Source organism: Chrysemys picta, chromosome 3, assembly GCF_011386835.1.
Source record: "Chrysemys picta bellii isolate R12L10 chromosome 3, ASM1138683v2, whole genome shotgun sequence".
In the NCBI taxonomy this organism is placed as follows: domain Eukaryota; kingdom Metazoa; phylum Chordata; order Testudines; family Emydidae; genus Chrysemys; species Chrysemys picta.
Window position 1 is genome coordinate 113,371,551 of NC_088793.1, and position 12,128 is coordinate 113,383,678.

Below are 12,128 nucleotides of genomic sequence, written 5' to 3' on the forward strand. Positions count from 1 at the left end.
AATATTACTGTAGTTCTCCTAGCTGAGTTGTATTTGCCATTTCTGCCATCCTACAATAAAGGTTACCATTGAAGCTCTCTCAAGGCAAGAATTGAGTTCTGTAAAATAAGTTCCTGTCTGGTCCTTTTCTATATAGTTTGAGTTACCAAATTTTACTTTATGTTGAAAATGTGGTCAGAATTCAGTTTCTGTTAATCAAATTCTCTTATGGGTTTACTAAGGGACTTGATGAATTTTATTTCTCACCTTTTAGCAGATGACAGCTCAAGTTCACAGTTGAATCTGCCTAGTAATGCTACCTCAGCTTCTTTCAGGGTTTATTCTGAAGGTCAAATGAAAATGTTGGCTTTAATTATTTGTATTTCCATTATAAACTTAGATAACCTTGCAGTGCGCACACACATGCAGCATCACTTTATTTTGCTTGCTGTGTGCATCATTAGATCATATACTGCTCCACCAGAAGTTGTGTGGGTGAAATGGAGAAGCTAAAAAGGTTTAATTAACCTTTCTTCTTTAGCAGATGTTCAAGGCCCACTGCAACCAACCAGTCACTACCTCCTCAGGCAAGTAGAAACTACAGTAGATGAAGAGACATTACCTGGCAAGTTACCGGAGACTCCTCTCAGGACAGAGCCTCCATCATCTTATAAGGTAATTGTTTAAAATACTTATGGTGTCCATCTTAAGTCCCAGTTAAAACGGAATCAGAACTTTCTCTAATTTTGTGTTTAGCACTGGAAATGGATAAGAGCAAGTGAGAAATCTAGAAGAAAATAACAGCAGTTAGGGGGAGTGCTGTTGACAAGACTGGACAATTAAGTTTGTGTTGATTAGCATAGTGCTAATGTTACAGAATCTTAGTCTCTCCTTCTTTGGAATCAAGCAGAAAGCAGTAAATTTTCCACCTTAATCCATGGCTAGGAAAGGAAGCCAGACACCCCTTCTCCTCCCCCCTCTCCCTCCAACCATGATTCAGTAAGTTGTGCATTGCAACACGAAGGCCATCCACATGCCATTTCAGCAAACATATGGTGCCTTTCTAGAAGCTATGAAAGCTATTCTAGGGATTTTTTTTTTTTTTTAAGAAGCATGTGATTGAGTTTTGTTCTCAAAACTCCATCTCTTGGAGGGGCTTTTTTCTACATACCAAAAAAAAACCCCAAAAAACCCATGATACATTGACTTTGTTGCAAAGGCTATTTTAATTCTCAGCCCTGTTTTACTTGAAATTGCAACTTTTCCAGCTGCCATTTTGTTGAGGATACATTGTCTTATATGATAAGAATGTAGTAATTGCTGTTGCATGATACTAGTGATCCATCTGGTCCCATCTCCTGTTTGAGAGTGGCCAGTACCAGATGCTTCAAAAGGAAAGTGTATACTTCTCTAGTATACAACTGAGAAATAACCCACCCATAGTGGAAGTTTCTTCCTAATCTTCCACTTGGTTTATACTCTGAGAAATGGTGTTTACCCTTCTAAAATTGTTTAACATATCTCATGTAACAGTTATTAGTCAGAAGTATTTAGACATCCATATAAGCTCTGACCTTTCTGTCTTGTGACAGAGTTCCATAATGTGTGTTGTAAAGTAGTTCCTTTCCATTTTAAAATCAGTTGCCATTCAGTTTCAGTTCATATCCCCTTGTTTTTGTATTCTAGAGGAAAAGGTCAAAAAAGATCATTAGAGATGCTAGAACTTTGCTTCTGGTGGCCTGGAAAACTTTATTCTGTTCAAATGCCGACTTTCTTCCTACTACTTCTTCTCTTATAGTTGTCAGATAGGAAGCCCACCTACTCTTTGAAAAGTAGACTAGCCAGTTTGACTACAGCAAGAGCAAAGACCGCTGAAAGGAATGAATAGTTCCTTCAGAGGAGGGACTTTCCAGTACCCAGCACTCTATTTCACATCTCGGCATACTTGGATTTTTCTTTGCTGTGTAGACATACCCTGTGGCTGGCCTGTGCCAGCAGGCTCAGGCGCTGTTTTATTTGGTGTGTGGACTCCTGGAAGTCTACACAGCAATGAAACAGCCCCGCAGCCTGAGGCTGAGTTGGCTGGCAGGGGCCAGCCATGGATTTTTCTTTGCTGTGTAGACATACCCTTAGAGGCCAGCAACAATCACACACACACATTCTGTTCAGTACTCTCCTCACCTGGGAGTATAGTTAGAGCTACAATGCTCCTGTTTTAGAGACTGTTGCAATCAGATACAAAAAGCGAGCACAGTGAAAACGAAACACTACCTGCAAGTCACCGCTGCAGCAGGTTAATGCCTGGCATTGTTTGATAGTTGAAAAAATCACCAGGGTTCTCCTCCAAACATTCTACCTTCTTGTGCTCTATCAGGCAGCCCTTAAAGGTGCTTCATAGCCAATATAATGTTGTTGCTGCATCACCAGTAACCCTTTCCCTGCTACACACTGCAATGGGAAATGCTATTCTGGTCCTAAGTAGCATGTGTAATCTACATCTAAGCTTCACTATAGCCTTGCCTCCGGATACTCTGTGGATCTCAGCTCCCCACCCAAAAATGGGATCTCCTCTCATATGGCTCTGCTAAGGTTGTATTTCAGATTTGCATGTGTCAGATTTTCCTGAGCAGGGAGACTGTCAATTAGTGATATGTAAAGCAGTGTATGAACTGTATTATACATTTAAAACAGAGCTAATGCATCTTGTAGAGATTCACCAGTAGCTAGACTGCACTCGTTTCTGAAATATGTCTATTTTAACATGTTGTTTGGTTTCAGGTCATGTGCCAGTGGGTGGAATACTTGAGAAAAGAGCTGTGCGGGTTCTGGCTTAAATCTTTTCCTGTGTTCTTTAAGCTGATGGAAGTCATTGGGACTGGAGTTGTAGGAGCAGCTCTAGTTTTAGGAATCTTAAAAGTGCTTTTCCCTTCCTGCGAACACAAGTGAGTAATTCTTGCATACTCCCAAAAAAAGCTATGGTTGTAGTCATAAGACTGTCTCCTTTCATTGACCAGTCTCATGATGTGGAGAGTCTGCTACCACTCCACAAAAAGGCACTCATTAGCTTTCCACTGTAAGTGATTTCTTATAAAGAAGTTTGAAAAAAACAGGTCAGTGCCACCTATTAAATTGTTAATGCATGATCACCATTTCACATGCGTAGCAGCAGCTCTCTGAAGACAATCTGTGAGGGGTAGGCTCTCTCTATAGCATTCATCTCAGGAACAGAAAGGCCAAATATCTGAAGCTCTGCAATGGCAGTGTAGTCAAACAAGGTTAAGAGCCATACATTCTGTTTCTATCCTAACTTTGCCACACAACCTGGCTTTAGCAATAACGCTACACTTTCAGTCAAGGACAGTGAAGTGCTTTGAAAACACAGGCTTTGTCACAGCTTTTAGTGACACGGCCATGTCACTAAAAGTCAGGCAGTGTAAATGCTGTTTGTCTGCACTTTTGCTGACAAAAATACTTCCACCCCCTATGAGCAGGGTTCATGTTGTTGACAGGGGAGCACTCCTGCTAACAAGGAGCAGAGACATTTACACTGCTACTTGCCTCAGCAAAAACGTTGTTGGGGAGAAGAAGGGGAGCCTTTTTAAGCACCTGTGAACGACAAAAGTGGTGTCTTTCAATTGGCAGTGTAGACAAAGCCTAAATCATGTGAGTCAATTATATACACCTTCTCTTTCCATCTGGTGACAATTTACCTCCCTTTTTCATAAGAGTGGGGGGTGAATTAGTGTGTGTAATGCTCTGACAATGGAGAGCATTAATTGCAGCTTGGTAGAGTAAAGTGCAGTCATCAGTTCCTATATCCCAGCTATGCTGCCTTGAGTAAGAAGCACATCAGCTCAGTGAGTAAGGCATGGCGTGTATACTTACTTCCAACACCGTTAAGACAACATACCTCAGAGTTTTAACATACTGAAAATAAAATGCCAGGCCACCATGAAGATGGAGTTAAAACTGAAAATGTCTCAAATCTGAGCCACAGTGGACTTGTCTGTGCCAAAATTAGCTGAAGTCTTCAGCTGTAATAAATTCTATAAAGCAGTGTAAGCAATAAAGCCAGCCAGGCAGGAGTGAGAGGCCTCAAGGTGCTTGACAGCCCTTCTGGGTTTGGGGAGTAAAGAGTTTGCAAACTGAAAAGGTATATACTTAAAGTGCCCTTTACCAAGGCATCTGCCCTGCTGTCACCTCCTGCCATCTTCACTTCACACCAAGCACCATGTTAAAGCCAGAGCAATTCATCTACCATCAGAGTAGGGAAACAGCAACACTTATTGGATCTGACTACTTCCATGCAACAAGCAAGTGGCTTAATACTGGCACTTGTTTAAACTAGGTAGAACTAGAAAAAGGCTAATTATACAGCCTGACAATGAGAGCAAAGTACTGATTTGTAAGTAAGTGGTCAAAAACAGTGGTGGACATAGGCTATAATTCCTTAACTTTCCACTGAAAAGCATACATGTGGCTTAATCACTCCTGGCCACTGTTCCAACAGGTGGGGTCTATGCTGACAGAGTTTGATAGGTAATTTTTCAATTGCAGGCTACCTTTTATGGATTAAAGAAATCACCTTAGAACAAGACACGTGGCAGGTCTGATTTTAGTGGAGGGGATATCAAGCAGCTGGGGAACACTCATCCTGTAATTGAACAGCAGAGCTCTCTATTGTAAAAGCAGGTGTCTTGTCAACAATATGTCCAGTCATTGACCAGCACTTTAGCTTAGCATGAATATAGCTCCTGGTGGAAGATGATTTGAAAGCAGCTTAAACAATTAAGTTTTAATATCTGTGAGGTAGGAACTGAGTGGTATACTGATATTTTAGATTGGAAACAAGCTTACATGATGTGCCAAAAAAGTATCAAAGCAACTTTCCTCAAGCCTCAATACATATGCTGCCTCTTCATTTACTAGATAATAAACTAAGTCTGCACTTACTTCATATGTTGATTTACAATGAAAAAATTCTCAAAACTGAGCTACCCTTTTCTAATGTTAAGTAATGTGTCTTTCAGAGGAGTCCTTCACCTGGAGGATATCAACACTGCACCTGTGGTTGTGATAAAGGTCTCTTCAGATATTCCAGAGAAGACAGACAATTTAGTGGAGAAATGATGTACTCAATATCATGTTTGCGTCTGAATCTTTGTACAAATCTTCAGTGGACCTGAAATTTGGCACTTGAACTTTAATACCTTATTTGTTTCCTATTCTGAAAATAGTATGTCAACTGATTTGTGTTTAAAGGGACATTTCAAGGTTGAGGCCCAAAATGATCTCCCCTCTTTCCATAGCCTCTTGCTCCTAAGGAACAACAGCTTCCCATTATGAGGGTTGTGACAGGTTTTAACTTCTTTAAAATACTCTCCCAGCAGCTAGGATAGGAAATTGGCCTTTGTATTCATAGATAAGGTAGTTAGGTAATGAAATACAGAATGTGATAATCTTCAATCATCTCAAGCATGGGCTAAAGGAACAGAAGGAAGAGATTACACATGTGCCTGCAAGCCAAAACAAAGCTGGTCAACCTGGTTTTAGACCTATTACGCTTGACTGTGCCTTGTAAAAACAACAAATGTTCTTATTATTAAAATAAGGCGTTACTATATATGTAAAACAAGGTATTAAGGCAATTTTTGATATTTCAAGCACTTTATTCGATACAATTTTCAGTAGGGAAGGGGCTTAATATGAAATTGTGTAAGCCACTTATAGATGACTTGTTTACTATGCTTTTTGTATATCTTGTGGTATTGTGTAAAGTTTTTCAGAAACAAGAATACAAATGTCTTACAAGACATCAGTTTACTATCTTGAGTAGAGGAGGCATAGTTTTCCCACAAATGTTCATATAAATTAACATTTAACTTGTTTACTCTGCATATAAAAATATACTGAAAGGAAATCAAACTGTAGAGAAGTGGCTTGCAAGAATACATTAACCGAAGAAAAAAACAGGCTGGATTTTTAGCTTTCCATTTGTATTCCCTAACTAGTAGGAATATTACAAGAAAGATAACCTCCCTAGAGAGTCATGTGTGGTCTTGCTTTAAAACTGAGGGCAGTGGGCCTTAGAATAGTTGATCTTTGGCCCTACTTTAAAGTTTAAATTTTTTAAAGTAAAATTCCTGTATATGATAAATTGGCACACGCCTAAACAGGGGAAGTAGTTATCCCACTTTAGGAGAAGGCCACTCTTAAGAATTTTAAAGCAGGACTTCTCTAAAAGTCTAGGACATATACTCACTTGTACATCTCCTGAATAGTAAGCTTCTTTTAGAACACAGATTCCTTCCTTGACCAAGTTATCTGCCAGTAATCCGTTTACAATTCATTTATTTTTAATAGAAAGTGTGCCAGATCTGGTTAATGTCTTAGTCTCCACTTTCTGAAGACAATTGCAACACTTGTAGACTGCAACCCTGACGCAGCAGCAGTGCTGGCAAAATAGTCTGGTATTAATCAGAGTTGTACAGCATATCTAAGGAAATGCTTTTCCCAATGCATCTCAAGTTTAATTTATTAACGGTTACAAGTTTCAGAGTTTTTGCACCTTAGTCTTGTCACAATTTCTTTTAACAGATGCAGGAACATTTAGATGGCACCACTGTTTAGTGAATCATCTTCTTCTTGTGTTGAGATTCACAGTATCAGGAACTAACAAGCACAAAGATAACCAGCTTCTGGGCTAGTGAAAGAGTTCATAGGAGATCCCCCTGGTGAACAAATCCCAATATTCAATTAAAACAAAACGAAAACCAAAGAACATTTGATTGATGACATTCATATCTTTGAAAGGGACGTAGATAAAGGGAGACTTGTTCTGAGTATATTCAAATAAGAGGCAGAAGTGACATGCAATTTAAAAAATTACTTTATTCAGAATCATGTTGCTCTTAAGTTTAAGAAAGTTAAAAAAAATAGCACTTAGTGCACATGAACGCTACCTTTCATTACTTCTGAAGCTGTTTTAAGACAGGTTTCCTGGGGAAGTTTGGTTAGGAAGACTTAGCATGATCCAAATTCAACAATCCATTTTTCATATTTCTCAATGTCCGCAGCAGATACCGATTTAGAAACCTTTTTTAAAGCCATTTCAAAATCCTCCATAGTTGTAGGCATGTGCATTTCATCCCTGGAAAGATTTCTGATTTCTTCTGGTGTCAAGCCCTCAATTCGCCTTCTCATAGCCATCAGTGATGCATCCCTATACGATGAGAGGAAACAACTCATTAATATGGACATGTAATTAATTTAAAGACTAACTTTGCAGCCTTTTAAGCAAGTCACCACATTCCAATTGGGAAAACTAAAAATTAACTTTCAGTCTAACTTCTGATCCATCTTACTATTAATATGGCCCTGATTACTGTGGTATCTAAGCATTTCACAATTTTTAATGTATTTATCCTCATCATACTCCTGTTAGGTAGGGCAGTCTTATTTCAGTTTCACAGATGGGGAACAGATGATTGCCCAAGGTCACACAGGAAGTATGTAGTGGAGAAGGGAACTGAACCCACTTCTCCCAACTCCCAGACAAGTGGCTTACTTAATGGACCATCCTCCTCTTGTGCATCAGACTCTTTGAAACTGCACCATTAGAACCAGACAGCTTCAGTAACACCTAGATGCAGTACTACTGAAAGTACATTTACCGTGTACCTGTTACATTATGCAGTAGTCAAATTCTAGCTTGGAATGTTGCTTTCAGCTAGCGAAAACCCCTGTGGTTGGCTGAAGATAACTAAGGTCTGTTCTACACTAGACAATTAGGGATATCAAAAATCCACACCCTTGAATTCTTCCATCAATTTAACTACCGCCTCTCAGGACAGAGGATTGCTTACACCAACCTCTTATCAGCACAGTGTCTACTCTACACTGAAGTGCTAAAGCTGTGCTGATGCAGTGTTTTAAATGTAGACAGACATTGAACAAGTTCAGGGTTATGGAATAATAGGGGGCTAATGCTAAAAGAATTATTTCAAGATCCATCTAGCTTGAAGAGGACTTTAACCTGGAATTCTATTTCTGATTTGCACCACCACCAGCTAGTCAGTTTAGTGAACCAGTTTTAAATCAATTGGGGCATAGATATGACAGATGGGACAGAAAAGAGAACCAGAATACATAATGTGCATCTGTTTGTTCCTTTTGCTGCTGAAAGCAAGCCTTTTTCTTCTCCTGTTATATCTTGCAGTAAGGTCAGAACTATGCAGAGATACCAGTCTGCCATAGAAATTGTCATCAAGTTCAACAATATCACTTCACTTAAACTGGACTGACTATGGGAATATGTCCTTAATTGCTCATTATCACAGCTAGCTGCAGTTTGGGTAAGAAATGTGAAAGATATATGGAGTTCCCATTTATGATGTAGTTTGGCTGTGTTAAACTGTTCTGACCATTTCTAGAATCCCCGTGGTTTGGAGCAGGAGTTTAAGATCAAGCAGAGGGATAGCCTTGAGTTCACAGAAGTTACTTTTATCTTAGTCAGGAAAGTCTGCTGTTTTGACCAAGGAACAAAGGCTGGAAAATTCACCATTTGCAGATGCATAACTAAACTTCGTAGAGTTTTGTTCCTTAACTCTCTTGATAATTCCAATTACTCTGCACAACTTCCTCTTGCGTCATTCTAAAGCAGTCAGACAGAACTAAAATTCCAGACGGGACATGAAATGGATCCCTCTCCTTGAATGTTCTTGTATCCTTAGGATAAATTCAGTGGGCCAGGAATCAGAAGACTACACATTCAAACCTCACTTGGTTAATATTTCTGTGCACTTCACAGCCCTACTGAGCAGGGCTTATACCCCTATTCTCAGGAGTACAAGTATCCACCACCACTACAGATAGACGTACAGTGGTAGGGATCTGTGTTAGTCCCACACTATTTTTCTTTTTGACTGTGCTCTTGTACAGAGAATTGGACTCTCTAATTAGAACTGTTTCACTATATCCCAATCTGTCACACATGAATGGAACATATACATTTTAAGGGAAGGGTTTTGAAAAAGCAGTTTACTATAGAAGGTCTGTAGTAGCTCCAGCCTGCAAATTACTTACAAAGAGACCAATCTGAGCTAAGGATTGAATGATTACCTAAACAAACCCCAAAACTTATTCATCCATATGTACCTTAAACTGCTGGCCGCAATAAGTGTTTTTAAATTGTCCCTATAAATACCTCTTTTACTGCTGTATTAAATGATTAACTTGTTCGTATTTCCTGTGTTAGGTAAGCAAATAAAGTAACAGGTAGCGAACATCTACATACACATACTTAGTGGAGGGGTTGGACAAATGACTGAAAAGTCTGCAGTTCAGCCTTCACTGTGTGAAGTAATTTATTGAAATCAAGTTCTGAAACCAAAAAGAGAAGTTGATGCAGCATCCGATGAAGTGGGCTGTAGCCCACGAAAGCTTATGCTCTAATAAATTTGTTAGTCTCTAAGGTGCCACAAGTACTCCTGTTCTTTTTGCGGATACAGACTAACACGGCTGCTACTCTGAAACTAAAACTAGTATTTCATTTTATTATAGCTACTGTTTCATCTTTTTTCACTAGCAAATATAAAGGATAGACCAGGCCACATGGGAGGTGCTGATAAAAATCATGATTTTGTCCACACTGAGGATGGAAAGAAGCCCAACAGACCAATAGCAGCAATTAAAGCCATTGTCGGGAGGGGGCACAAGTGAATGATGTAACAAAGTTTTATTTCAAAGCTCCCAAGGACTTGAACTAAGCTACCTAATTTTTTCTTCTATATTCCCCCTCAGGTGAAGAGTACATATTACTCAGCACCATAGAAATGTTAATAGGGTAGGCCTTGGGTGTCAAAAGAGACAGCTAAATACACTGCTGACTATTTATAAAAACGTACTCTTTATACCGTAGTACTAATAATGCTTTAACTGGCTGCGAATGAGACAAAAAAGTCCTAAAAAACAGAGCTTCTCATTCCCTCTATCTTTCCAAGTTCAGTTGCTGCAACAATAGCCAGCACTTGCCAGGCCTCAGGGGCAGGGAGTTCTCTTTTAGGGAACTACTGGGAGCTTTAACTATATGACACTTTAGCAAGGGTCTGGCACTTGCTTTCCACTGCAGAAGCTTCTTTAACTTACTCTCTCCAATGAACATTAAAACAAAGTCTGGAGATTTGTCTATGTTGTGCAGGGAAAAGGAAGGCAACAGAGACCCAAAATTCAAGACCAATAAAGCAAATTTAGGCAGTGATGAGCTGCCAAAATATTAACAACCGGTTCCCTCCTCCTCACCTCACGAGGGGGTCATGCCCCCCACCAGGACTCCTGCCCCATCCAACCCCCCATGTTCCTTTACACCCCCACCCCAGGACCCCTACCCTATCCACCCCCCCCTTCCCTGTCCCCTAACTGCCCCCTGCCACCCCATCCTCTCATTCCTGATGGCCCCCCGGGACCCCTGCCCCATCCAACTACCCCTTCTCTTTGTCCCGATTGCCCCTGGAACCCCTGCCCCTGACTGCACCCCGGCGCCCCATCCAACACCCCTGCTCCTTCCTGACTGCCCCCCCAAGACCCTGGCCCCCATTCAATTCCCCTGTTCCCTGCCCTCTGACCGCCCCGAGTCCCGACCGTAACCCACCCCCCCGCTCTCTATCCAACACCCCCTCCCTGCCCCCCTTACCACGCTGCCTGGAGCTGGGGCCGGGACCGCGGGTGCCGGGCCGGAGTTGGGGGGCCAGGCCGGAGCCACTGGCCGGCCCGAAATCGGGGGCTGGCACGGAGCCGCGGGCCAGCCTGGAGTCGGGGCTGGCTCGGAGAGGATGGCCGGCCCTAAGGCAGGGCTGGGCCGGAGCAGCTGGCTGGGCTGTAGCCGGGCTGGAGTCGGGGCCGGGCTGGAGTCAGGGCCAGGGGCTGGAGCCGCGGGCCAGCCCGAAGCCGCGCGACGCCTGGAGCCTTCCTCGCGTCCCTCGCCCCAGCTCACCTGCAGGAAGCTGCTGCTTCCTTCTCAGCCCTCCCAGGCTTCCCACGCAAACAGCTGATTCGTGGGAAGCTGGGTGGGGGAGCCTTCAGGGGAGGAGGCAGAGGCGGAGCTGGAGCTAGGTGAGCTGGGGCTGGGGGCAGGGCAGGGAGCTGCTGGTGCTTTAGTTAAATTTAAAAGCCCTTTTAGAACCAGGACAACCGGTTCTAAAAGGGCTTCTAAATTTAACAACCGGTGCCCGCGAACCGGTGGGAACTGGCTCCAATTCACCACTGAATTTAGGATGATCAGACCCCAGACTGATTCACAGGCCCAGAAAATCTAGAAGTCTCAAAATCCTAGAGGAGAGAGATCTTGAGATTGATACCATAGGAAATAAAATCCCTGCTCTGCTGGGTCTGCATAGCAGGATGATCAGAAATCAGTAGCATCTTCTGGTGTGTGTAAAACACTAAACTTACTAAAAAAGGTAAATCTTGCTCTTATGGAATCCTACATCTCAAAAATTAATGCATTTAATTAAGGAAACATTTAATGTAATTGAAGATTTTATTTAAGGGACCCTTACACATCTACCATATTTCTGAAGAAGCTTCAGGGAACAAAGTAAGGATTTCTCTGGTTTGGAATAGGTCCTTCGCATAGAAGCATTTAACAATTGATAAATGTTGAAATGAACCACCTGGTGAAGATGGAACTGACTGATGTGCTTTCATTTCTCATTTCAATTTGCAATTCTCCTCGGAACTGCACCATGAAGTTGTCCATTTGCTGGCAAACAACTTGTCTCCCTTAATATTCGTTTAAAACACTCTTTCTCCTACATCCTCCTCCTCTCCCCATCAAAAAATTGTTCACTCCCTTCCATTCTCTCCTGTTTCTTTTCTTATGTAACTGGATGTTCCAGTTTTCCCAATATGACAATAAAACGGATATTTCAATCAGTATTAACTGGATTGTGTAGTAAATCTAGTGTCAACCAGCAGAAGAGATATTTTAGGACAACAGAAATTATTTTAAAAGAAAATTTAGTAGCATAGTTACATTCAGCATCCTACAAACAACATTTTGGCTAAGTGCCCCTATGCTTCCCTCATTCATACAAATTGAGTTGAAATAAAAGCCAATAGTTACACATCACACACACTACAAGAGAAGCAGC

The 12,128-nt window shown here is 41.4% G+C and overlaps 2 protein-coding genes across 8 annotated transcripts in view; one reads left to right on the forward strand and one right to left on the reverse strand.

The window, feature by feature from the left end:
- Nucleotides 1–9,455, forward strand: part of GINM1 (glycosylated integral membrane protein 1) — a 39,725-nt gene extending 30,270 nt beyond the window's left edge. For 2 of the 4 annotated variants that reach the window (XM_065590338.1, XM_005280441.4), the window contains exons 6-8: nt 521–654; nt 2,758–2,921; nt 5,010–9,455. In XM_065590338.1, the coding sequence (XP_065446410.1) occupies nt 521–654; nt 2,758–2,921; nt 5,010–5,109 (398 nt within the window). In that variant the 3' untranslated portion in view covers nt 5,110–9,455. The remainder of the gene's footprint in view (nt 1–520; nt 655–2,757; nt 2,922–5,009) is intronic. The other 2 variants (XM_065590339.1, XM_005280442.4) reach the window with 1 other exon arrangement.
- The window catches only part of KATNA1 (katanin catalytic subunit A1), a 32,957-nt gene continuing 27,679 nt past the window's right edge, over nt 6,851–12,128 (reverse strand). For all 4 annotated transcript variants that reach the window (XM_065590333.1, XM_065590334.1, XM_065590336.1 and 1 more), the window contains one exon: nt 6,851–7,201. In XM_065590333.1, coding sequence (XP_065446405.1) covers nt 7,003–7,201 — 199 coding nt within the window. In that variant the 3' untranslated portion in view covers nt 6,851–7,002. The remainder of the gene's footprint in view (nt 7,202–12,128) is intronic.